The sequence below is a fragment of the Amia ocellicauda genome, chromosome 4, assembly GCF_036373705.1.
Source record: "Amia ocellicauda isolate fAmiCal2 chromosome 4, fAmiCal2.hap1, whole genome shotgun sequence".
Lineage (NCBI taxonomy): Eukaryota > Metazoa > Chordata > Actinopteri > Amiiformes > Amiidae > Amia > Amia ocellicauda.
In genome coordinates, this window is record NC_089853.1 from 54,609,038 (window position 1) to 54,635,059 (window position 26,022).

The 26,022-nt window shown below is 38.8% G+C and overlaps 1 protein-coding gene across 3 annotated transcripts; it reads left to right on the forward strand.

Moving 5' to 3' along the window:
* The first annotated feature begins 7,529 nt into the window (after nucleotides 1-7,529).
* LOC136748767 (large neutral amino acids transporter small subunit 1) lies at nucleotides 7,530-25,336 on the forward strand. Of its 3 annotated transcripts, none has more exons than XM_066702782.1 (12): nucleotides 7,530-7,793; nucleotides 8,246-8,408; nucleotides 10,006-10,452; nucleotides 11,721-11,846; nucleotides 16,270-16,375; nucleotides 17,011-17,055; nucleotides 18,925-19,048; nucleotides 19,495-19,598; nucleotides 20,160-20,256; nucleotides 20,661-20,810; nucleotides 23,865-24,039; nucleotides 24,194-25,336. In XM_066702782.1, exons 1-12 carry the CDS (start codon nucleotides 7,749-7,751, stop codon nucleotides 24,247-24,249), a joined length of 1,638 nt encoding a protein of 545 aa, XP_066558879.1. In that variant the 5' UTR covers nucleotides 7,530-7,748; the 3' UTR covers nucleotides 24,250-25,336. The 3 variants fall into 3 exon arrangements, with proteins under 3 accessions (XP_066558879.1, XP_066558881.1, XP_066558880.1); XM_066702784.1 differs by having other exon boundaries at nucleotides 20,723-20,810; XM_066702783.1 differs by having other exon boundaries at nucleotides 8,249-8,408.
* The last annotated feature ends 686 nt before the right edge of the window (nucleotides 25,337-26,022 follow it).

Consider the following 26,022-nt stretch of genomic DNA (forward strand, 5'->3'; position numbering starts at 1 on the left):
TTCAGTGTCCTGAGAGAGACTAGCTGGGCTGGCAATAGAAAACAAAACTGATGGATCGCTGTGCCTTAAGGAATTGTGGTCAAATTTGCAAACCAAAAAGCAAGAAAAGAAAAGTTCAAACTTTGGACAAAATAGTTTCAAAACCAACTACAATGTCCTTAATTATTTTTTATCTGTAACATAGTAAGTTATCAGTCATTGTTCAGTGTAAATGTGTATTACATTTGCATAGGGTTCATGAAAAGCATAAAACATTTAAGATGCTTAATTTTTTTCTAATCTATATTAATGATCTGCACTCTGGGATCGTTTGCAAACTTGTCAAATTTGTAGATGATACTAAACTAGGTGGCTCAGAATATCCAATATTGGCAGCACAGGCTATTCAAAGGGACTTGGATAATATTCAGTTGCGGGCAGACAACTGGCCGATGAAATTCAATGTGGACAAGTGCAAGCTATTACATGCAGGTAATAAAGATGTCCACTAAAATTACACCAGGGGAGGAATAGAACTAGATGAAGTATCGCATGAGAAAGACCTATGAGTCTATGTGGACTCCTCACTTTCTCCATCCAAACAATGTGGGGAAGCAATAAAAAAGGCAAATACAATGTTACGGTATATTGTCAAATAGGGCTGTGCGATATGACGATATATATCGTGTGACGATAGAAAAAGGTCTATCGTTTCATATTATGCTCTATCGTTTATATCGTTGTTTCGCAAATCCCACTGTTTACGGCAGTATTTTTCGTCATTAGGACGCTTTCCGTTCTCCCCGGTTCTTCCACACGTGTCGGATGCAGGTGAGAAATGTGCATCAGAAACAGACAGACATGGAGGAGAGTGAACTGACACACAATAACCAACATAAGCAAGAGATACTTTAATGCGCAAGCGCACACGTTCCGCCCCGCTCTCGTCGCCGGGCTGAACTCGATCTGCAAGCAACCCCACCCCTGCTAATTTAGATTGATTTCATTTGTGTAAAATTAAATCATAATAAAGCTGGTTTGCATTTTAATACATTGGAAAGCAATGCAAACACATGCAGAAAGTTTCATTATGACGGTGAAGTGGTACAACAGTTTATTATTATTATTATTATTATTATTATTATTATTATTATTATTATTAGTAGTAGTAGTAGTAGTAGTAGTAGTAGTAGTAGTAGTATAACTATTTTGTATTAACATGTGCTGTACAGGTAAGTAGAATCAGAGAAGAAATGTCTCTGTCTAGCAGATGTTAATGCGCCACTATAAACCCGGCTGTGGTAAATCTACCTGAATCTATACCTTTTACAGCGCATGTGTTGCGTGATTACTATTGTGTTATTGTTGTTATGTGACAGTAAATAATACTGTGTATTTCTGTACATATTTATCCCATAACAACATAACACACGTAATAGTAATCAATAATCACACAACACTTGCGCTGTAATGTGTTGCATTCTGCATATATTTACCATGACAGCCTGCGGTATTTGTTCGTTTTGCATATTTAATGATTAAATAAAGACTTGTTGTTTAAATGTCTTTGGTCTTATTTTGTAGCTTGATTGGATAAAACAGGAAATATCGATATATATATATATATATATATAATCCCTCATTGTACATGTCTTTTGTTTTGTTTTGATCAAATTGTTCTTACTATTCACATATTCACTATTCACTCATTTTAAACATTTAAAAACATGATTACAAATTTAAATACTATAATAAATGGGCTTTAACCAGAATTTTGTCTTGATTTCAGTTTATCTTGGCTGTATGTATTTCTTAATATGATTTTTGGGAGCTGCTAAGTCGTCCTTACAAAATGGCATTAAATGTTCTGATAAGTTCAACAAATCACAGACTTTTGAGAACATGTTAAGTGACCTAGCAATCCTTGTCCATAACACATGTTTCTTTGGGTGATAAAAAACTAATGGTGAAACTTTGAACCTTGAAAGTTTAACATGACACAGTTCAAAAAGCACATTATCCAAATAGTGCATCATATTTAGTTATTTGTTTAAATGAGCCCTTGAATAAGGCAACAAATTTGCATTTTTGTGTGCAAATGTCACATCCATAATGCTGGAATTGCCCATTAGCAGAATAAAGTAGGGTTATTAGCATATTTGGAAGATCTTAACCATAGCATTTAACTGGGGAAGAAAGGGGTTGATTTTAATTATTTTATTAGTTCATAAATTGGATTTTGTTTGATCTGTGGGTTATTGTTTAATTGGGTTTTGAATTGTTTGGTAACGTCTGGATACTAATGGTTTTTTCCCAGCTGGGATCGATGGAGTATTAACGGGGGCTTGTTCATTTGGCACCCCTGAAGCCTATTGCGTGTCTGACCAGGGGAATGAAAAGAGGTTCCGTGCACGGGACAGTAAGCGCAGTGGCCGGATCGTGGCAGAAGCAGCAGGTGGCGGGACAGTGGTCATCCCTCTGGGGTCCGCCTGGTGAAGTTCCACTACTTCCTTGTGTCCCCCACTACAGGCCGGCTGCCAATAGCGGAGGACTTGTGGGTTGGAGATGATGCGCTCCAGGTTCCTTGGACTGTAAATGGGATTTGTAATTGTTTGCAGTGAAACGGGATGGAATGCCCCTGGGGAGTTCTGGAGTCCCCCCGCAGCACTACAGGGGATTGCCTGCAGGGTGGGAGGCAGGGGACGGTGCTTGAGACTGGTCTGAACTATGACTTTTATACGATGGCTTCAGGTCTGCAGGTGGAATGCACTGCGTTACTCTGGGGCCGATTGAATAATGTGTGTGTGGGGAGAGATGTTTCTTGTGCTGCTTGTTTGTCGCTTATTGAAGACAAGTAATTGGCTAAATAGACAAAGGAATAAAATAAAATGTATATTTTTAACCTAAGCTGGTGTCTGTGTTGGCTGTCCCAGGATCTGAAACTGCAGGGGGTAATAACAAGGTCCCCTTCCTCATTTAATAATGTTACTGTGGTGGCATAGTTGCGGGGTGACGCGTGAGTGGAGGGGCCCCCTTTATCTGCTGGCCCCCCACCCCATCCACTCTTTTCTGTCAGCCAAGGTGAAGAGGCTGGGCCTGCTGGCATAATGGCAACAGCACCAAGGAGGAGTGACAACCCCAAGCCAAGCAGACGGCAAACTTTTGTCATCCGGGAACTTTTCCAGAAACTTCCACATCCCTCACAGAATTTGGGAAATGAAATTCAGCAGTGAACAGAACATTTCTGAAATAGAAATGCAAGAAAAGCTTTTTAAAGTGTTAACGATTTCAGAATTCCTAACTTTTATTTTGATTTTGAACATAACAAATAGCATATGGCGTGGATATGGATATTTATAGTTAAACCATGCCAGTCAATCCAAAAAAATATAATTTGCAGTTCCGGTTGCGGTCTAAGTTAATTTGTCTAAAATATTCAGCATATGTGTAGATGCCCAGAGACACATTGTCATTGTTGTACAAACCTGGTGGTTTTACAAAATACAGAATGTATGGATTTCTTATTTATTTGGGGGGGGCGGTGAGCTTTTCTTCAATATCCCAGCATTCATAACAATTCATCAGATAAACTGGACAGAAATATTTGGGTGAACCCCTTGAATGTCAGAACCTACTGGTTCTCATCTGTTTTATATATTGCCATTTCACTTGTTTTTTGTTGCCCAATTATTGAGGTGCAATGAGAGAAGAAAATTCTTATAAATAATAATTGCAGAAAGGTAAATCCTAATGGTTGTATTGATTTAAAGTTAAAATGGTTAGCATAAGTTAGAAACCTCAGAGAATATAGGTCCTGATATAATTCCTGGAAGGAGTGAGGCACAATCCATTTAATGTCCATCTCTTTATCTGCACAAACAGTTACAAAGAACACAATTTCAAATTTGACACTGCTTTTTTTCTTTTCTTTTATAACCTTCACTGAAACATTTAATGTTTTAATGTAACCTCACCATTTGTAATCGCACTGTTTTTAAGCCTCACACATCTTTAGCTTTCAATTGAATATACTTCACTGAAAACAATCTGGAATTCCACTGGAATGCCAGTTTTGGATTTGTTTTTTTTGTGGTCCATTTGAACCTATGCTATGCATTTTAGGACTCCACCACACTTTAAATTGTAAAAATTATGGAATCTTTATTAAATTGCAATTTTAACACATAATTGTATTTCTTTAAAGAAGCTGTAGACACTACACCAGGATGTCGAAGACAATGACTTAGGAAGGGGCACAATTTTTGAAGTAATTTAAATGAAGCAAAATACTTTTACTTGGAACATTAATAAAAATGTTGTGTGAGTTCCTTTATACCGTACAACGGGAAATATTGGTTGGCATTAAACTCTGATTAACATAAAAATAAGTTTAATTCTAAAATGTTTTCTGCTGACAGCCTGGGAGTCTTCAAAAACAAGCACAGCAAATAGAGCTCCTTGTAGTTTAAAGGCCTGGGACACATTCACGCACTACAGGCAGACCATCAAACCGCTTATAGTAATTTGACATTGATACAATAGCTGGTCAATTGAATCCCGTTAACAGTTTCCTCTTGTCCTCCAACATATGCAGAGGGTGTGATTGCTTGCTTGGCAGATGTATAATCGGTGATTCAATCAAACCTGCCATTAATGCCAAAATGTCCTCCTTCCTGTGTAATATTTATTTTCTTATGTGCATTGTTTTGAGTTAATTTTTTCAGGTGTACTGTACAATGGGTCTGTTAAGTGATAGGACGCCTGGTGTTTGACCACTTAACTGGACCTAGCATTCATATTTGGAGCATCATTCACAAAATTAAGTAGTATTCAATTCAGAGTGTTTAGCTTCGCTTCCACAATATTCAACTTTATTTTACATAACCAGTGTGCATGACTGTCCTCTGGAGGTGACTTTATGTTACAACACAAAACCTGTGCTTTGCAATCTAACAAGATGCCAAGGCGATATTTAGCAAAGAATAATGGTCGAAACAGGACCCAAAATGGATGTTAGAAAGTAATTTGCTTAATCTTTCATCTTATTCTGTCATCATTTTTTTTATGAAGATGGAAATATTTCTCAGAAATATAAATTGTAAGACCTTCTTTGTCATAAGTGAGTGAAGGATAATTCTATTTCTTGATGAACCCACTATTTAAAAAAGCATAATGAGGATTTTCTTACTATATAAAAGGGCTTATGATGTAATTATTGGTAATTCACACATTGTTAACTCTGATCTTTCTTTACACAAATCTGTTAAGTAAATGCTGATGCCTCCTAATTGAAAACCACCATTCTGGGTTAACCAGTATATATCACTACAATTCATACTCATTTTGTCTTTGTGTGTGTGGCAGATTATCAACCACTTTTACTTCATGAAGCATTTTCTATACAGTGTTAACAATCTATATAATGATATATATATATAAAACTAAACAGTAAAATTTAAAATTTAAAACAGAGGCTGTTTGGTCCAGAATCAATGTCCAGGGCAAACTACTGCTGCATTGCTTAAAATCTAAACCTATTGTAATAACATACTCTGGGCAATATCAATAAAATGTCCTTCAGTTGAAAAACAAAGTTGTAAATATAAAAAGCATTTCATTTACTTAGCAATCTGACAGCTGGTTTTAACAGACCTAAGGTATCTACCCTCCCTAAAATAACATCAGTCCTAATCTAAGCCTGTGAAACGCAGCCCTGAAAAGTTGTATGTGATACTGCCTGGGGATTTTCCCCAGGTGTTCATTTAGTACAGCAGTAAAAGTTTTATGAATAGATTTTTTCACCAACATACAGCTGTCACTATAACCCCTGCTTACATGATGTATGAATATAACAGAAACAATGTAACCACACCATTCTCTACACAGTAAACCAGATGAACAGCGAAATCTTTTATTTCCTTGATTGTATTTGTCTTCCTTTTTTCCTTGCCAGAAAGGGCTGCATGCTTTGTTTTCATTGTATGACATTAAATAGTGATACATCCCATACTTTATATGTGTGTGTGTGTGTGTGTGAGAAGTTTGCACAGCGTTTGGTACACACAGGTGAATGGGCTGTAATGTATAATGTTCAACACGTTTTACTTTTTTATGACCTGTGGGAGGGACGTGTGTTCGACAGCTATTCACTGTCAGCATTACCACGGTCAATTAAAAGGCAAACAACATCCAATTTACCTCCATTTCTTTATTTTCCTCAATACAATCCACCATGAAACCTTCCCCCCCAATTTATTCACCCAAGGTTTTTATTTGCAACATCTGGAAAATCTGGCACTTGTACGCGCATGAATGTTTTTCCAGGAGACCGTTAAAGAACAGCGTTGTTTTCCTACGTCATCGTTACACGTTGCGTTCGGCGACTCCGACACGTTTAATGGCGGCGCGACTGTATGACGAGATGCTTCGGCTTCTCTGACGGCCATGATTTGAACTGACATCATAATTTCTTCATCCCACCTTTTCCCCAGCACATCCCAGGTAAGTTGATCCATGTTCAGAAGCCTGGCAGTCACCAACTTCACTGAATACAGCGCTGCCATTAGCAACAGCCTCCATAGCACGCATTGTATTTGCTTGTTTAATTGAAAAGTGTATAGAAGGCTGATTTCATGTATAAATACAAATAGACTGAAACGAATATCACGAGTATCCATTTACTATACAAGTTGTCATTCTTGTCTAGACAAGTGGAGAAAAAAGCATGACGATTTGTATTAAAATAGAATAACAGAGATCTTGACACTCAGAATAATGTTTCTTACAAGTAAACCATTGTAGAAAGAAAACAACTAGGGGAGAAGCAGTAACCCTGTGTATGTCAGGATATTTAATTATTTTCAGACTTCTGAGCCCTAGGCTGGGGAAAGCCTATTGATCTTGTTAAGGTTATTAGGGACAAAAAATCATCCTTTTTGTTTTCTAATTATTCCGCCACAATTTTCAAAATTCATCTCATGTTTATCTGAATAGTAAAATGGTGGTATGTCAATGGAAAAGAACCTGAATATATGTTGCTCACCCCCAAAGAGAATAGTGTAAGTTTTCTCTAGTGTCACATTGATGCCAAACGACTAGGTACCAGTACTGTGGTTATTATTATTGTTGCAAACAGACATTACCATACCTATTATTATCCTTTGTTAACTATGATTTATTAATTTTTTATTCCCAACCTGTCTTTCCACTTTGAATTTGTTCATGAGTTTATTTGTAAGAAATTGTATTCTGGGTTTTGTGATTTGTGTTAGGAATTAATATGAAATAAATGAACATGCTTTACAGCCCTGCATTGTCTGTAAATAACTGACCTGCAAGGGATCTAGTCAATAAATTGGCATACAAGAAATCTAACTGAATTGATGCAGAAACAGAGCTGACTGAACACCTATTTATGTTGCAGCCCTCAAAGATTTGACGTTACTAGTCCTGCCCTTTAATTTGTGTGCAGTTTGGTGTATTTTCTGTCTATTTGAATGCAGTACAATCATTTAACCAGTAGCCACAGCTGCAAACCAAATCCTGTTTTCACTACTTTGACTCACATCCTGCACCCTGAGTGCTGGTCGAGAGCACTGATGAAACTCCTGGCAGTATTTTGCTGGTGGTTTCACGGAGATGATGAAACAAGGGAAAGATTACCTGTGGAACACCAAACTATTTTCATTCAATTGCTTGATGGATTAAGTTTAATGATGGGGAAACATGATTGAAGACTGAAGACTAGGCTCCATTTTAATGAACTGTGCATGTACAAACCTGCATGGTTGAAAGAAGGCTGCCGACATCCATCAGTAAGTGCTCAAAAATCATTTCCTGAGGGGTTTGACATCGAAAACGAGTACAGGACAAATTATTTATACTTAAGAATAAACAACATTAAATAATCAGTATTTTTTTTCTCCTGTTATGCTTTTAAATTTGACTTTTTTCACAGTACCGGTGCATTAAGCAGGAAGTGAGTCATATTTCTACCAGTCTCTCTCTGATGCACTGCCCCTTTAAGACACTGATGAATGTGTCACACTCAGAACAATAACTGTGCTTCCCCAGTAAGCCTCACGGTGTTCATCCTTTTAAGATTAGAGAGACACATGTGCACGCTTACGGATGCTGCAAATGACAGAATTTGCATCATTGCTGCCTTCTGATAATAGCTAGGGGGCTGTAGACAAGAGCCTGGGACTGTCTCCTCTTAGTGTTGGTGAGAATCTATTTTGTTCTTTATCTCTCAAATAATTTAAAGCAGAACCAGAAAGGACAGCAAAAAATCAAGAATTGCAACCATACAGGTGCACAGTCAGATCAGCACCAGCCCTGGGAGAGAATCAGCAGCAAGATGTCAGAGCTGAAATCCAGGCGGCGAGAAAGTGTGAACAAGGAGACAGAGGAGCTGCAGAAAATGGAAGGTAAGCATTTTGTATAAGCACGCTGTGGAGGCCCCTCAGCTCCGCAGTGAAGTGCAGGCTGTTCAGCGCTGTGCAGTGGATGGAGCAGAGTGATGTAGCTTGGTAGGGCATTGCATCAGTTAACCACGGCATGCAAGGTAACTTTAAACCATCAGTATATCTGCAGTCGGCCCTTCTTGGGTGACCCCATTCTTTACAGTCAAAATAAAGATTATTGTTTCCAATGGTGCTGATTTCTGATTTAGAAAGCAGAATCAGAAGGAGACAAAGGCACAATCTTAAAGGTCTGCAATGGATGAATGAATTAATTAATGAATAAATAAGAGCACTGTGCATTTCATTACAGCGTTTGCATTGAGGTATAAAGCATTGTTTTATTACTATGTGAAGGTGTGCTTGGATTGTATTACACACTGAATATATCTATATTTTAAAAAAGGTTCATAGCAAATTAATTCAAGCTGTAATTGATGTAAGTAATGTTTTCAAGCAGCTATAAAAGCACACGCAGAAACATGATTAGCACAAGATTAGAGCACTTAACATGAACACTGCAAATATCACAAGGAACAAATGTTAGTGTATACAACAGTGTTGTTGTTTCACAAATACAAATTCATAAAAAGAAATATGAATTGCCAAACCTAATGCACTGAAGTTACGGGACACTTTGCTGTGCGCGTCGTCAGACCATTGTTAAAAGTCATGAGTGATCCCTCATTGATAGCACATTTTACATTAAAATGACAGTGGAAACAGCATGCACAAGGGCTGCCCATTTGTCATGCCTTAGGGACTTACGTATTGCCAGGCTTCCGTTTCATTTTAGGTGCAGTTTTGGAAGGAGCTGGTTTTTCAGGAAGTTACATAGATTGGGATTAGGGGAATAAAGTGACACTTTAATTATAGCCCTCGTTGTGTGTGGTAGAAGACTAGCTTTATGTCACTGACTTAGTGTGAAACTCAAACCCTAGATCGAAATGCTAAATGTTAACAGAATTATATGATGTGTGACATAATCTAATAATGACCTTCTGTTAACAACATGCAACATGCATTAACAACTACTTTAATATGTAACACTTCTAGATCTCCCAGTACTCATTCTCCTCCAGTTATAACTCAATCTCTGACATCACTGTGGTGCATATTACCATCATAACATTGTTCATGTATTTAAAACATTCTTGCTTAACTGCGTTTAAATTGTGCAAAAAGTTGTCTTACATTTGCCTGAATTTTGTAATCAGTTACTCCTGTCAGATTTATTTTTGTAATGTAGTCACAGTCCTTGGAAACCCTGTTTGATCCGGATGCTTTATTTATTCATTTTATTTCCCACATGCCTTACTGGTGACCATAAGGTGGAGAGTTCTGTGTAGAAGATAATAAATCATACTTCTGAGAATTGAGTCGTCCGATTACACAAATACCCAGATTTAACCCAGAAACAAACCACATTCACAGTGCACAGTGCCCCATGGAGCTCCCAAAATAGAATGTGGCAGCTGGCAGAAAAGGTTTTCTGCCATGTTACAGGTTGCTAACCAGTGATTATAACTCAGCTTTATGTGTGTGTGTGTGTTTTTTTATGCAGTGACTGAAGAGCCAGCAGTCTCGGACAACAAGCAAAAGATCGAGCTGAAACAGAACATCACGCTGATGAACGGCGTGGGCATGATCATTGGCAGCATCATTGGCTCGGGCATCTTCATCACGCCAACCGGGGTGGTGAAGCAGGCGGGCTCGGCTGGGTCGTCCCTCATCATCTGGGCAGTGTGTGGGGTGTTCTCCACCCTGGGGGCCTTGTGCTATGCCGAGCTGGGCACTACCATCACCAAATCTGGAGGGGACTACACCTACATTCTGGAGGTGTACGGGGACTTGTTTGCTTTCCTCAAGCTGTGGGTGGAAATGCTGATCATCCGCCCCTCCTCTCAATACGTCGTATCACTTGTTTTCGCCACCTACACCCTGAAGCCCTTCTACCCCGACTGCAACGTGCCTGACTCCCCTGCCAAACTCATCGCGTGCCTCTGCCTCAGTGAGTAAAACTAGGCCTGTGGTCTACCATAGGTAGGTTACAGTTCCGCTGAACTACCCTGAGCTCTTACCCTTTCTACCACTCAGAGGCAGAGATTTCTGTGGCATGGCATGTTAGTATAGTCTGAAACCTATGTAAGGTTTCATGTTAGCCTTCCAAGAAAATGGTACAGAATTAAGCAAGTTTTCATTCTTTGTGTATATGCTACATATTTTTTACTAATCACTACTACTAGTGATTTCAGAGACACAAGAGGTGAACTAGATGGATAGACTACACAGTATGACACTATACTCAACAATATGGTGTTCTTTAATGTGGCAGTGGTTGTAGACTTAACACTTTTTCAACCCTGTCAGTGGCTGTTCAACAAACTGCGTCTGTGTTCTGCTCACTCCTATGGCAAGCCAAATTGAGATAAGATATCTTAAATTGAATTGCAGATGTCTCAAACTATTTCAAGATTTAAAATTCAGTACTTTATGTTTTGAATGGATTTCCTGTTCAATTTGAGATCTTTTTTAAAGATCCAATTTGACATATCTTGAAATTGAGCTTGAAACGAGATCTCTAATTGTATTTGAGATTTCTCAAATTGACCTCCTATTAAATTCAAGATCTCAAATTGACTTCCTATTCTATTTGAGATCTCTTTTTTTAAAGCTCCATTTCAATATCTCAAATTGGAGCTTTAAATGAGATATCTTGAATTGTATTTGTATTTGTATTTCAAATTAACCCCAATTTGAAGATCTAAAATTGAATTCCAGATATCTCTAGTTGAATTTGAGATATCTGCAGTTCAATTTAGGATATCTTAAATTGAATTTTGAGATCTCTCAAAGTGACAGTTTGGCATGCCATAAACCCCATGTTACATTTTGTAACTTTTAAGAAAACTATGGCTGTATTACTGTTCACTGCAGTGCCCACAGAAAACACATGGCCTTGACTTGGTCCCCTATACTTACATTGCTGCCAGTAAAGTATTGAGACTGAACCCTTCACACCATCATAGGGATGACCGAAACACCACCACACAGTGTGCTCCTCTCACACAGAATTACACCAATGATAACCAATGTTTCAATCTTCAAAAGTTTCAAAAGTGTACAGAATCTAATTTATACCTCAAAATTGCAAAGTTGTTTTACTTAACCTTACTCTTCAAGAACAAATCAATAATAACAACAACAAACTTAATATAGTCAATCATAATTCAAGACTAAGAGTTCTCCAGTTTCTGTATCCTCCCTCTCTTTTAATAGCTCTGCTGACATTCGTGAACTGCATCAGTGTAAAAGCTGCAACGAAGGTCCAGGATATGTTCACGGCTTCAAAGCTCCTGGCTCTCACCATCATCATCATCTTCGGCTTTATACAGATCATACGAGGTAAGAATTCTACTTTAAGACAGAGAAGAGCAAAACAGGCTTCAGTGACAGGGCCCTACTATCGCAGTCTGCAGGAACCAGAAGCTGTTGGCCCAGTGAAAAACGTTCAAGAAAGAAACTGCAAGATACTAACCAATTAATTGTTCAAACATATTCCAGTTATTCTTCAGTTGGAATGAACTTTATTTAAATATTTCACAGGCTATTTCTATTGGCTATGCAAAATCTGCAGATTATACAATTAAAAAAACAAATGAGCAGAACTGAAAGGCTGGTATACATCACAACCATTCCCTTCCAGCACTGCAGTATCTTTCAGAGATAACAGCTCCAAAGCAGAGTAATATACTTTTAAAATATACAAATTGGTCAACGTATCATTAATGCAGATTGGTCAGAATGAAGGTTGTTCTTTAGGTTATCCCATTGTCCCCATCTGAACAAAAACTAAATGAAGAGGCCAGACAGGCTGTTAGACAGGATGTTGGTCACTAAGTGATTTATATAGCCCAATTTTCACATCCAAATAACTTCAGTTATGTTAATTTTTTATAGAAACTTTGAAATGAGCATAGAAAGCAAACCTGAAGTAGGGTTTACACATTGTTTTACAACCAGGAAATTGTCCTTTGTGAAGGTCACACTGAATTTGGGTTTCTCTCTCAAACATTTGCGCGGAATACTCCACATTCTGGTTCAAAAGCAGTTCTCCACCTGGCTCTCTTTCCCCAGTTCATTAGCAATTATATCTTTACATTGGCAGGCACAGCCCTGGGCACTAAGCTTTTAAAATAAAGATGACACAGTCAAATTTGTCAATACATTGCAGATTTGATTGTCTGATGTCAGAAAATCTAAATGGACTTGAAGATCCACTTCAATATATATGTACAGTGAGGAATTGTACATTCATGTTTCCTCCAATAAAACAAAATTACAGCAAGTGCACGTTCCTGTTCACTGCCATCACTCTTGCGAACACTTTGATCTTGACAAAATTGAGAACAAGCAGCGCTTTGTATAGTTTTTGGACAGCAATTCAAGCATTGCACCTAGTTATGATGTATTTGCAGGAATCAACTTTTGTATCTCGAAACAGAAAACATCATTGAGGCCCATGTATGTAATTTTTCTCTATTGTAGGGAATTTTTATTCTGTATTTGTCTAACAAAACAGGATTTACTAGTGTAAATCCCTCTCTAGGCTGAGTTTCTGGACATCTGCAGCCACTTTGTGCACAAATGTTCAGCACTGTGTGCATTGCAAAACTGATGGATGAAAGCCAGTTGAAATGAGACAGCAGTTCTTTCACTGGTATGGACATTTTGCCCTCACCTATCGCTATTAGCAGTTACTGTGACTCCCACTGTGACCCCTTGTGACATAACCTGGATGTTTCAGTTTACTTGTATGTGGAGTTAATGATATTTACTACTGCTGCTCCTGTTCAGAGATGGTGCGGTACACCCACACAGAAACATGGTGCACCAGCAGATTTATTCTATTTCACAAGCAGTTTAATTAGATTGCATGTGATGGCATAATATTTGGGCTGGTGCTCATTACATGATTATGGTACTTACTGCAAGGTGAAAAAACTATATAAACAAAGCCCTCTCTGTAGTATTATAGTCATTTAATAGGTTAAAGTGATGTTTTACTGTAAAGAGAAAAAATGTCTGTTTAAAATGAAATGTTTTATATTTGAATATCAACACCACATATAACCCTCTTACAAAAATGGAGAAAATGAAGGATAATATCTTCTAATGACATTTTTGATAAAGGCAGAAGGCAGCTACAGGCAATTACTGGTTCAATAAACCTGCAGTATAACAGAAGGAAAAATAATAACCATGTTTATCAGAATACCCCATCCGTCCTGAGAGCATCCATATCAACTCACTACACTACGCACAGGGGTTTCCATGGCAGCCGGGCAGGGAGATTGTCAGCAGCCGGTGTGCGCTGCTTTGTCATTGAGCCGAAAACAAAGTGTCAATCAGCCTTTCAGCTCCTGTGTTTGCTAAATGATGTTTGGTGTAAGCTGCGTGAATGGAATTTGATTTGAAAATGGCGGGGCAATTACAACAGAAAGAATAAATTTTTGGGCACAGCCGTGACTGTGTCAAGGAAGAGTGCTTATTGCTTTTCTACAATTAGCACTTCAGTCTCTTTGTCTGATTACATCAGAACAACCTGCACTTCTGACTGAAAATCACAGAGTTTGTGAATACATGTCCGTTAAGCTCCTTGGTAGAACTCGTTTGAAACTGACATCCTGGATTAATAATAACAACACAGCAACCACTAAGAGGCGGCAGCAACTATATACCAACCTGAGTCATCGGCCCATAATGTAAATGTTTAATTAAATATGATGCAAATGTGGTAACACCTCTAAAGGTCTTAATAAAATGAAATCAACATTTTCTTGGGGATTGTAACGTATTATCTGTATTCCACCGCCTACCATTAGGGTACAAATATAATTCTCAGTGCCAAAAATAAAATAGGAGCAAAATGTACTTACTGTATTTACTGCTGTTAAATATAAACAACCAATAGGATGCTATTTTGCATTCAGAATGCTGCCAACCTACTTTTTACTCCTTATATTAATTACTAAATGCAGAATAAACAGACCCAAGACATCTCTACTGTTAGGTTCTAATCTAGTTCTATCAGTATTTCTTACCCTTGGCTTATAAATACAGTTTCTTCAAATGAAATTGTTGAATTAAGATATTGAGAGCAGTTTCTCTCCACCCCATGCATAGTCACCATTTTGTAGATTATAATTCTGTCTTTCAGATGTCATATTTTTCCCATCTATTGTATTTCAGAGCTGAACAAGGGTTTGTATCAAAATGACAGACACCAAACAACCATATCCAATTGCAATCCATATTGCCTATTAGAGGGCATTCTAATGCAGTCTCACAGGAGGAAAATTACATTTTGTTTTATCCAGAGAAATACGGTAAAACAAAAGCACTGCCAGGTTCCAAATGCATGCTTTGAATAGTCATTATTTTAGAGTGGAGGACTACATACAGATGCCTAAAGAGATTGCAGCTTTTCATGAGATTGTATTGATGCAGCATTGTACCTTTGCATATACATAGAAAATCAATGTAATAAAGAAGGGCAATTGACAGCCTGCAGTTTTTTGTTTTACCTTATTCGTGCTCTCATATATGACATTAAAGATACTGGGCAACAACATGTCTCTCCCATCTTGAACTTCAATTATTTTATTTTTTCTTCTGGATCCTGAATAATGATATTTTGCGAATGCAGTCCCAGTATTTCTGAAAAGGGAATACTACCAAAGATTTGGATTTCTGGCAAATTCTTTTTTAAAACTCTTTTATTATTTTATTCTTAGCATCGAAGATCATCAATAGATAAACAGGCAGTAGGGGGAAGGTCTGCCTGTATGAAGGTCACGACGGCCTGTAGGCAGCTTTGTTAGACAATGCGTTCACTAAGTTCCCATGGAAACAGCAATGTCCCACCCCCTTTCGGTAGTATTCTCGACTCCAAATATAACCCAGTTGTTATGACTGACATCTGCATGATAATCCCTGGGTCAACCTATCAGCTTCTAAAAAACTGTTCCATGAAATGAAGTAAAGAGTCACCACCAGTATCATACAAAAATATGCAGGCACCTTCTCCTGTGCTCTGCTCCTTTGCGTTTGCTTTAAGTGGTCAGGATCGTAATCAGTAGTTTTAAAAACCCTCACACTCTTAAACGGTTGTATTATCAGTTCTGCTTCAATTAGTGAATTATGTGTATTAAGGTGAAGGAGGAACAATCAAAGGTTTTGTGCAGCTACATATCTCAACACACTTATGGCCATTCCTCCACCCCTGCTATGGCCTTTGTTCCACTTCCTGCTATTTAAACAAAAGTGATATTTTCACCCTCCCTTGAATACATATTCCAAGCTCAACAATGCCCTGCAGGGATGAAACATGTTTAAAATGATGCAGTTGTTGACAGAAGGAAGGGACGTGTGTTTTATGACTTGTTTGTCTAATTAAGGTTTACAGAAAAGTGTTTCACTTTTAAATCCTTTTTCTACCCAGATTGCACACAACTGATTTACAAGTGTGCTTTAGCCTTTAAAGAATATTATTTATATTTCTATGTCTATTATTTGATTCTTACTCCTTATATTAATCACCCCTTGATACTCAAAATGTTCCCTTCGTCCCTCTGTTAGCTTCAAGCTGTGCTGCTTAAGCATGTGATACAAGTCTGTTCCTCTCTTGGCAAGAAGTGGACTTGTTCATCTGCCAAAGCCAAACTCTGGCACCCAAAACGTGCAGAAGAACATTTCATGGGCTCTTTAACATACAATTGTCCTACACTGAAACTGTGTCACTCCTTGTAACGTTATGTTTGCACAGGTGATATTCCTTATCTGCAGCCAGACGTTGTGTTCGAAGGAAGCCACACAGGAGTAGGCAACATAGTCCTGGCTCTGTACAGTGGGCTTTTTGCATTTGGAGGCTGGTAAGCGATTTGAATGTACCATCAGATGTGGTGACTTGCCTCAAAAGAACATCTAGAAATCAGGTAGCCCTCATTAACCTTTTCGTCTTTTAGAAACAAATTTTCCTGCTGTATCTAATAATAGTGATCCATACAAATTGTAGAGGGAATATTCTGAAAGTACATTTGAAGCCAAACCATTTAATTCCATACTGGGTTTTAATGACACTGATTTGTAGATCCTGTTTTCATTTACACTGTTGTCCAGTAATACATGGCTTATTTTTATGTTTAGTCGACTCCTCATCCATGTGGATAAATAGATTAAGTGCTCAAAACACAATTAGTGTTTAGTAAGTGTTTACCTGCTGCACAGATCTTGATATAAACCCCCTTATCTTAACCCCCCCACCCATTCAACCTACAATAAAGAGCATTCATTTTATTAGTACAGCAGTATAAATGACACCACGGCTGGTTAATTTGAAACAAAGTCTATTACAGGCCTGGGAGAGGGCAACACATGAACACACTTTTTCCCTACTTATGTGCCATGTGTTATTTGTCTTTATTTTTCCGGTTTCTTTTATGGCGTAACAACAGCTAACTTGGTTCCTGCTTATTAATAACATGCATCTTTCTTCCTTTGCCTCTAGGAATTACTTAAATTATGTAACAGAAGAAATGATCAACCCAGAACGGTACAGTACACGCATGCATGATCTCTTGTTTAAACCAGAATTCTACTTCTGATCAGAATCACATGGTCCAAACTGTACTGCATTGGGCTGATGGGACTGTGCATTGTACATGGGAATAAAATCCATGGTGAACATGATTGGGCATAGGCTGTTTTCCTGCAGCAGACATTTTGATATTGCCGTTAACCAATCTCAAGCACCTCCTGAGATCTGAGGTCACGGTATATTAATTCTACAATGGCATCATATTCTAATTAATATTGCTTTAATGCATTGTTATTAAAGGGAGCTGCCTAAAGGCTTATTCTACACACAAAGTAGAACACATCACACATCATGAGCTGGCAACATGAAGGATGCAGCCTTATACCATACATGACACAAAGTGACTTTTCTGCACTTTAACATGACATCTGTCCCCAGTAGCTGCGTTACGAGATCTCAGTCACTACGGACTCCTCTCAGATTAGCATACACGAATGGCTTTCCTATGTGATACAATAAAGTGAAGTAAGCATGTATTTATTAATTTAATTATTATAAAATACACCCCCCCCCCCCTCGATAAACATCAAAGGATTTCTCTCCAGGCTAGAAGTAGACCAACAGCTTTTTGATTTTGACGCTAGAGAAAGGATTTCAGATACATTTTCCTCTCTCAGATACCTGGAAATTGTCAATTCACTATATTCGTGTACCGCCTCTGTGGGGTCTCATTGACACAGCACTTACAGGCTGGAACCCAGTTCTGCACACATTGTGCTACAACCAATTACAATTCTAGTTTTGAAATCTACACAGAACACTTAAGAAGGCATTGTGAAGCAGGTTTCACAATATCTATCCTACCTTTTTCTCAGGCTTTTAACTGTTGAAATAAAATGTATTTATATAGCACAATTATTGGAGTTATTTTTTATAACGTAAAACATTTTAAACATTATTTTATTAAACATATTACATTTATTAAAAGCAAACGGCACAAGTGGAAATCACTTAATTCAAAGCAATAATCAATCCCACGCAGAGTCTGGATGTGGGTGCGGGTCCCCCGGTTGCTGAGAATATTATTAAAAGCAAACCAGCATTTATCTGAATTTCAGCGGCAAAGCGCCAACAAGCCTGCAACCAATCCTGTTGCTCAAAAGCAAAAAGGAGTAACTGTGACCAATGAGATCGCTAATGTGTGAAGTTTCCAGTTGTCCTGTAAGGGAATAAAAACGCCCGAAGTCCTAGCAGGGAAATTTCGTGGTACCTTTGTTGTAATTGCCATAAAAGCAGGAAGTTGGAATGCTTTGTTGAGGAGTCTTGGAGTGGGGTGAGGGGTGAGGGGGCTCAACAGAGAAACTCATTTGGATGATAACCCGACCCGGTAATAAACTTTTGCTACTCTTTGGATTACCCTCTGAACTGTTTTTGCTTTGGGTTTGTGTGACTTTTTTGGTTAGTTTATAGAGAGGGACCGGTTTAATTGTTTAGGCTCAACCAGGAGCTAGGGATTTGTTTTGTGTTTTCTTTTGTTTTCATTCACTCCAGCACTGTAAATAATACAACTGCACTTAATGCACTATACCCCCTGTTTGTGTCGATTTCCTGAGACCCTGCCTATATCAAGAGCCCAGCACCATGGCATCCCCCCACGGTGTGACAATACCAACAGATAATAGGTGTTCACTTCCAAATTAATTCTTGTAAGATGGAATTCTAAATTCATAATTCCTCAAAGGTCCTCAGGTTAAGAAAGCCATTAAATGCCACAATGGTTACAATTGCTGTCCATTGTAGTGCATTGCCTGGATAATGTGAAATGAATGTGGTTGTATGTTGGTCAGTATAGTCTTTCCAATACCCATCTTAACTCTTTTCCAGAAACCTGCCCCTGGCCATCATCATATCCATGCCAATTGTGACGATAGTGTACGTGCTGACCAACTTGGCTTATTTCACCACCATCTCTCCACGGGTGATGATAGAAACGGAGGCAGTGGCTGTGGTAAGACCAGTTACATGTACTAGGGCTCATGTGAGGGACCACCTACTGAGCTCTACTATCTACACAAACCACCAGACTTAACCTGGGATGGGTTGTAACCTGGGACCTGCAATGTTGTATTGTGGAAGTGAAAGTCCAATGTAGAGTTCCGAGTCCTCAGGAATTCTGGTTCAGGGTTAAACCAGCGCAGCGTAACCAGCGCCAGCATTATCATTTTACTGTAACTTCGGTTCCTTTGCCTAACCCACACCCCAGCCCTTACCAGGGACAGTACTCTATTATGTTTGCCTATTGTTTGCACTAGGATATATGCTCATTGTTTCTGGAACCGATTATATTTACTGCACTTGGTTAATGCTTTGAAAATGTCTCTTGTGAAAACTTGGTAAGGGTGCCTGCTTAGAAATAAATAATAATAATTCAAAATGTGTTATGTTTCTTTGCAGATTTTTGGGGAATACCATTTGGGAGTAGTGTCTTGGCTCATTCCGATCTTTGTGGGGTTGTCATGCTTTGGTGCCGTCAACGGGAGTCTCTTTACATCTGCCCGGTGAGAACATTCGATTACTTATCAGCTTTATCTCTTTTGGCTCCAGAATACTGACAGATCTGTAGGGCTGCCTTCATGAATAAATTGCTAAAATATCTCCAGAACTTAAATTAGTGGTAAATACCACATATTTTTTACTCTGTTTAACCAAAGACAAGTAAGTGACACCAAATTAACTGTTCAAGAGAGAAATGCCCTCAAATGACTTTTGGTTTCTTTTACAGTCAAGATTTTAAATAGTTTATTAATTGAAACCTGTGAGCACTAATTACTTTGAAAGGATTAAGAAGAGGAGACGCCAGGACATTTTTTTCTGTTCTTTCAGTCACAAGGGATAAGTGGAAATCAGTAAGGAGGAAGAAATTAAAACAGAAATTAAAATTCAATTCCCAAATTCACACATTTCAACGCTGAACACTGTCAGAGCAATGCATCTGCATTACCTAAATAAAGACCTCAGCTTTGTCATATTAAACACCCTATCTTGAAACTGATTTTGTGACAGTGAAAGCAAGGCATCCTAGGTTAGAGTGCAACTGTGATTGTTCTTGTTTCTTGAAGGCTGTTTTATGCTGGTGCTCGAGAGGGCCACCTGCCGTCTGCACTGGGCTTGGTTCACACAGACCACTTCACCCCTGTGCCGTCTCTCATCTTCACTGTGAGTTCCCACACACTATGATTACTAGCCTTTCAGAACCAAAATGACAGGGCTCATACTAATGACGTTTGAAGCAGAGGATGCACACCTTGATCTAAAAGTGATCAGCATAGATTATCTCCCACATACCTTAACTTGCTGTGTAGTTCAGACTCCTCTTGAACATAAGTTCAGTTGATGTGCAGGATGTGGGTCCTATTGCAGTTTAGTGTTCAATATCATCATGGGCCTGTTAGCTAAAGCAGCAAGAAAGTGTATAGTCTTGTTCAGTTTCTTGTGGTGTTTAGTTTAGTTCAGTTTGAAATCTGTTTGAATTGATGGCATTGATGGAATTTATGGAAATCTGGAGCATTTCCTCACATGTCTTTGACCAGGCTTTCTTCTTCCCCATTTTGTTTGGACAGTGTTTCTTGTCAATGCTCTATGCCTGTTCCCAAGACATCTTCTCAGTCATAAACCTTTTCAGTTTCTTCACCTGGCTGTGTGTGGGGATGGCCATTGCTGGGATGGTGTGGCTACGCTGGAAGAAGCCCGAACTGAGGAGGCCCATCAAGGTAAGAGCCGATCACAGCCTGATAGGCAGTGGTTACATTGGGCCAGAGCCCAGCCTCCATGGTCGCGGAAAGAAAAGTTTGCAATATGTTGGGGAATGATTTAACACTTTAATCTGGCTAAGGAGGATGACGAAAGTTAGCCTGTGATTGAGCAGCATGAAGTGCTGTGGTAAATGAGCTCGTCTATCACACTAGCTTGCTGTTTCTTCAAAAAGTGTGCACATTTATAAAAAGTGGTCTTTTTACTTGTTGTGATGTGCTGCACCAGGACAGTGAAGCAGCAGCATTATTGAAGGAAGGAAGGAAGGTAGCAAGAGGTGGCAGCTGACAGATTATTTCCAATTAGAGGTATCTTAGCTAACAAAAATAATTAATCACTCGTAGCTACTGTCCCACATTTAGCAGGGTTTTAGTAGCCATTGGATAATATCAGTGCAGAGTGGGTGGCAGTGTGGAGTAGTGGTTAGGGTTCTGGCCTTGGGAGTGGAAGGTTGTGCGTTCAATTCCCTGGGTGGGGCCACTGCTGTTGTACCCTTGAGCAAGGTAATTTACCTAGATTGCTCCAGTAAATGCCCAGCTGTATAAATAGGTACAAATATAAAAACAATGTGACATATTCTAACAATTGTAAGTCTCCCTGGATAAAGGTGTCTGATAATAATCAGTTATTTTAATGAATGTGGATTTTAGCTCTTTGTCTTCATTCTACCTACTAAGGCTTTTACAGAACAGATGGTGATGGCTTTAGAGATTAGAGTTGAAGTTTTGGAGTAGTGGATAGCAACACTCCTCCTGATCCATTGTTGATGTGACAGAGATGCTTCCCAGTCTAGCATAGCGTCAGGAGCCCGGCTCAGCACAGGGCCAGCCACCCAGACCAGTCAAGGGTTGGCTACCCAGACCAGACCAGCACACCGTCAGCTACTCAGAGCAGACCAGACCAAGCCCGCACAGAACCACAACTGCCTGATTGCTGGGGACTTTCACAATATGAACAATTCAGGAAAACTTTCCATTCTTTTATGTTAATGGAAGAAAGCAGGGTGTTCTTTCTGTAAAGATGCTGGGTCACATGGCGGCCACAGACAAAGCACTGGTTCACGGAAAAGTTTATCTGTAGAGTCGCAAAGCAGCCTAATATGCCCATATGGAAACACAAAGCTTAAACAGATTAAATCTTTGCAGAAGAAAATCTATGAACACAACATGACAAAGAGTCACAAACTTGAAGAGAAAATTGTGGACCAGAGGGCTGCAGAAGGATTGGCTACAGGGCTAGTAAAGGCACAGGAAGATATGTCAGCAACAAAATCTGTTTTTAGAAGAGCATATTATATTGCCAAAAAGACCCTACGCTGATCATCCAGAACTTGAAGACCTACGAAGGTCAAATGGTGTCAATATGGGTAGGGTGCTACATTCAAATGTTACATGTGCTGACAATTTCATTTCAAAGGAATTAAGGGACTAATGGATGAAAAGCATAAAGAACACTAAATTGAAATTGACAATTCTCATTGAGGAGAGTACATCTCTGAGTAAGAAATCATGCTTAGTTATCTTAGAGCCTCTGTAAACAAATCAGAGACACTAACCTTCTTCCTAGATCTTGTGGAACTTGAATCTACTAATGCAGAGGGCACTTCTTATGTGTTTGATATGTCATGGACTTCATGATTGCTTTCTCATGGAATGCTTGATTGGGTTTTGTTCAGATGGAGTGTCAGCTTTGCATCGAAGAAAAGCTGGAGTATTTACTAAACTGAAGGCAAAGTACCCTAAACTGTTTGGATGGCATTGTTTAAATCACAGACTTGAGTTGTCTGTCGGAGATGCAGTGAAGTGTTGCTCTGAAGTGGATCACTTTATGTGTTTTCTTGACAAACTTTTTACATTATCACCAGTAATCACCACCTAAAAACCCAAAGACAGCTAGACATTGCAGCCTCTTAAGGTGAAAGGTGGCTCTCAGTTAAGGAAGATCGGGCGAGTCTTAGGTATTAGGTGGGAAACATCATCATACAGGACAGTGAAAGCTGCTTGGACCATGCATGATGCTTTGCATTCCCATTTTTGCACAGCAAGCAAAGACAGTACACTGACGTCATTTGAACTGTGCTCATTTGATGGTCTTGCAGCAAAGTCAATTTCATCAGCAACATGGGACTTATGCTTGATGCTCTGGAGGAGCTTAAAGACTTAGTTTACAGGCTCGAGATATTTGAATGTGTGCTGCAGTGAACCTCATCAAAAGGCAAATTGATGGATTTCTTTCCAGGCAAGACAATGCAGGCCCCCATTACAGACATGCATGTGATGCTGTTAGAGCTCATCCTATGAGCCAGTCTGGGATGTTTGCTGAGTGACATGTTCAGGGGGCCAGCCCTGTCATGACAACCAGAGGGGGAATGATATCTACAGATGTCATCAACACCTATATTATTAATATATGTTATATTGTCCCATGATATGACAAAAATGCATCTACAACTTCTTCAGCTCTAAATTGTGTTGTCTTAAACTGCATTTAAGTATCCTATGACACCTATAGCATCCCCTAAATGTGCTATAGGTGTCATTTGACTTTCTGTCTCTAAACAATAAAGTAGAAACCAAGGACAAAACAGTCATTTTTTCGTAGTGTGTGTCTCAAAATGTACCACAACGCTTAAGGGGTTAATATCCTGAGAAAAAGATTCAAAGTGACGATATCCCTGGACCTCCCTACATTTTATTTCAATCATAAACAACTATGTAGTGCTTTTATATGTTAATTTATCACCAGTGTCCCAAATTCTGCCCCGACTCGCCCCACCGCAAATAGGGCCCCCCAGCTCCACAATTAAAATTTAACCCCTACTGATAGGCTATGGTTTGGAAACCTTCCATGTCATTCATTCACTGTGTGATGGGTAGCCTCCACAGAGAGAACAATTTGGACCTTAGAGCACCTGAGCCTCTAAGACTGTGAAGAATTATTATTATTATTATTTTTATCTAGTAATACTTCCCATCACAGACCGGGTGTGAAGAATTATTTCTGTTTGTCCCCAGATTTTCCTGGCGATTCCCATTGTGTTTGTACTGGCCTGTATCTTCATGATCGTGGTGTCATTCTGGGCGGCTCCCTTCGAGTGCCTGATTGGAGCAGCCATCATTCTGACCGGCATTCCCTTTTATTTGCTGGGTTACAAGTGGAAGAAACCTCACATTGTGGAAAAGATCATTGGTGAGTGCAGACTCTTTGGCCTCTTCAGAGAGCAGGCCTACCTGTCTATTGTCTTTGACACCTCCATCTGAGTAGGTTAGTCCATTTCCAGCTCCTTTGAAATGTTTTTAAATTCTGAAAAACATTACAAAATCACCTTCTGTTTGATCCGCAGAGATTTTTACATTGTTTTGTCAGAAGATTTTCATGTCCGTTCCAGAGGATAAATGAGCCAACTGAGGGATCTTTAAAAGCCATGGGAGAACTGGACGAAAGTGAATAAAGTTTTAATGTGTCAACTTTCAATTTAGTATGTACAGTGTCTTCGATGTTCAGTGGACTGGCGTGGTGTGACACCCTTTGTTCTAAATGCTGTAAAGTAGGGCTGTACAAATCCAGACTGCAGGATCGTTTGGTTTTTGTTCCACCCTACTTCTCTGTTACTAATTAATGACTTTATTGGTCCCATTTAACACTGGATGCAGGTCATTAGTTGCCATTTTAAAAGTACAAATAGAACCTTCAGAACTCGATCAAGAATTCTCAAGGACAGTAATTGAATCTCCCCATATAGAGGTGTTAAGCAGAGGAAACTATTCGCAACAAATATTCTCAGCTGCATTCATTTCATACTGCCCCTGTTTTCTGCTTCAATATCCTGACATGCAGAGATTTTAGGCTAAATGCTCATGGGGGGGGAGTAGTTAATCAACTTTTAATTCACAATGTGTCAGATTTGGAAATGATGTACATTTTGTAGTTTTGTGGTGCTTAACATCACTGCATTTCCTTTTATCAATTAAATAGAAGAAAGTAGTAGTGCCTATGTCCGCATATTGTGCATTCATATTCCTATATACTTTGTGTTTGCCAGTTATGTAATGTTTCATCTTGCTTTGGGAAAAATTGCACAATTGCAACAGCATATGTTTTTAGGTGAACTATATGTGGGATTCATTATCTTTCTCTCTGTGCATAAAAGTGTTTATTTTTGTTAATGTTTAAAACTGTACTGTAAATAGGGTTATAATTATTTTATACAAGTTTTGTTTATTTATATTTCTACTCCATTCATCAATGGATTTAATTTGATTCCAAGTGTATCGAGACCACATTGTTATTTGTAACATGTACCTTACAGAGACGTTTTCAGCAACTTTCAAAAGTATGAAGAAATGTACACTTTCAGCTAGACAAATGTTGGTGTCCAAGATTTGTGCTGTACTTCCTGTAATACAAACACATTAAATGACTGTACTGTTGTCAACTTTATGCCAGTGAATGGTACTGCAAGTAAAGGATTTCTGTTCGAAAAGTCTGTCTTACTGTCTGCGAATACTTCCTACTTCACATCCTGCTTTGTGTATTCTAGAGTTAAGCTTGTTTCCATGTGTCCTGTCCTTTTTATTTTGCAAGTCCTATAGTATAAACCATTACTTTTGGAAAAGTGCAAATGCTCATAATCTTGATCTACCCAGAAGAACAAATATTTTTGTGTGAAACTGCTTGTGCGCTTGAGATTTAATGCGATCTTTAAGATTATGTCATCTCATTAAATAAAGAATACATTTCCTGTCAATCCTATCAGGATCAATAATTGTAATTGACTATCATACACGGCAGGTTTTGCCCTCCTTAAGTTAATGTTTGGCGGCCTGTGGATGGCTCGAGATGGTGCATAGTAACACCACCCCCAGTCATTCACATTGGAGATAATACAGACAATTACAACTTCAGGAAAGATGAATATCATTCTAGATTAAAAGCCTCATTCCACGTCAGGGGAGAGACGAGAAATGTGCCTTTATTTCCTGTCTGCGGATCAAGGATCAATCAACATTGTTTTTCTTCCGCCCTCCGTGTTCAGCTCACAAATAGCTTTTGTTACTAGCCTTTTGTTTTTCTTGTTTTCTTATCGTTTTGTATAACACTTGTTGAGATTCCATCTCTTGTTGCTGACACACTTCCCTGCGCTTGGTAAGGAACTAAACAACAGCTCAGGGG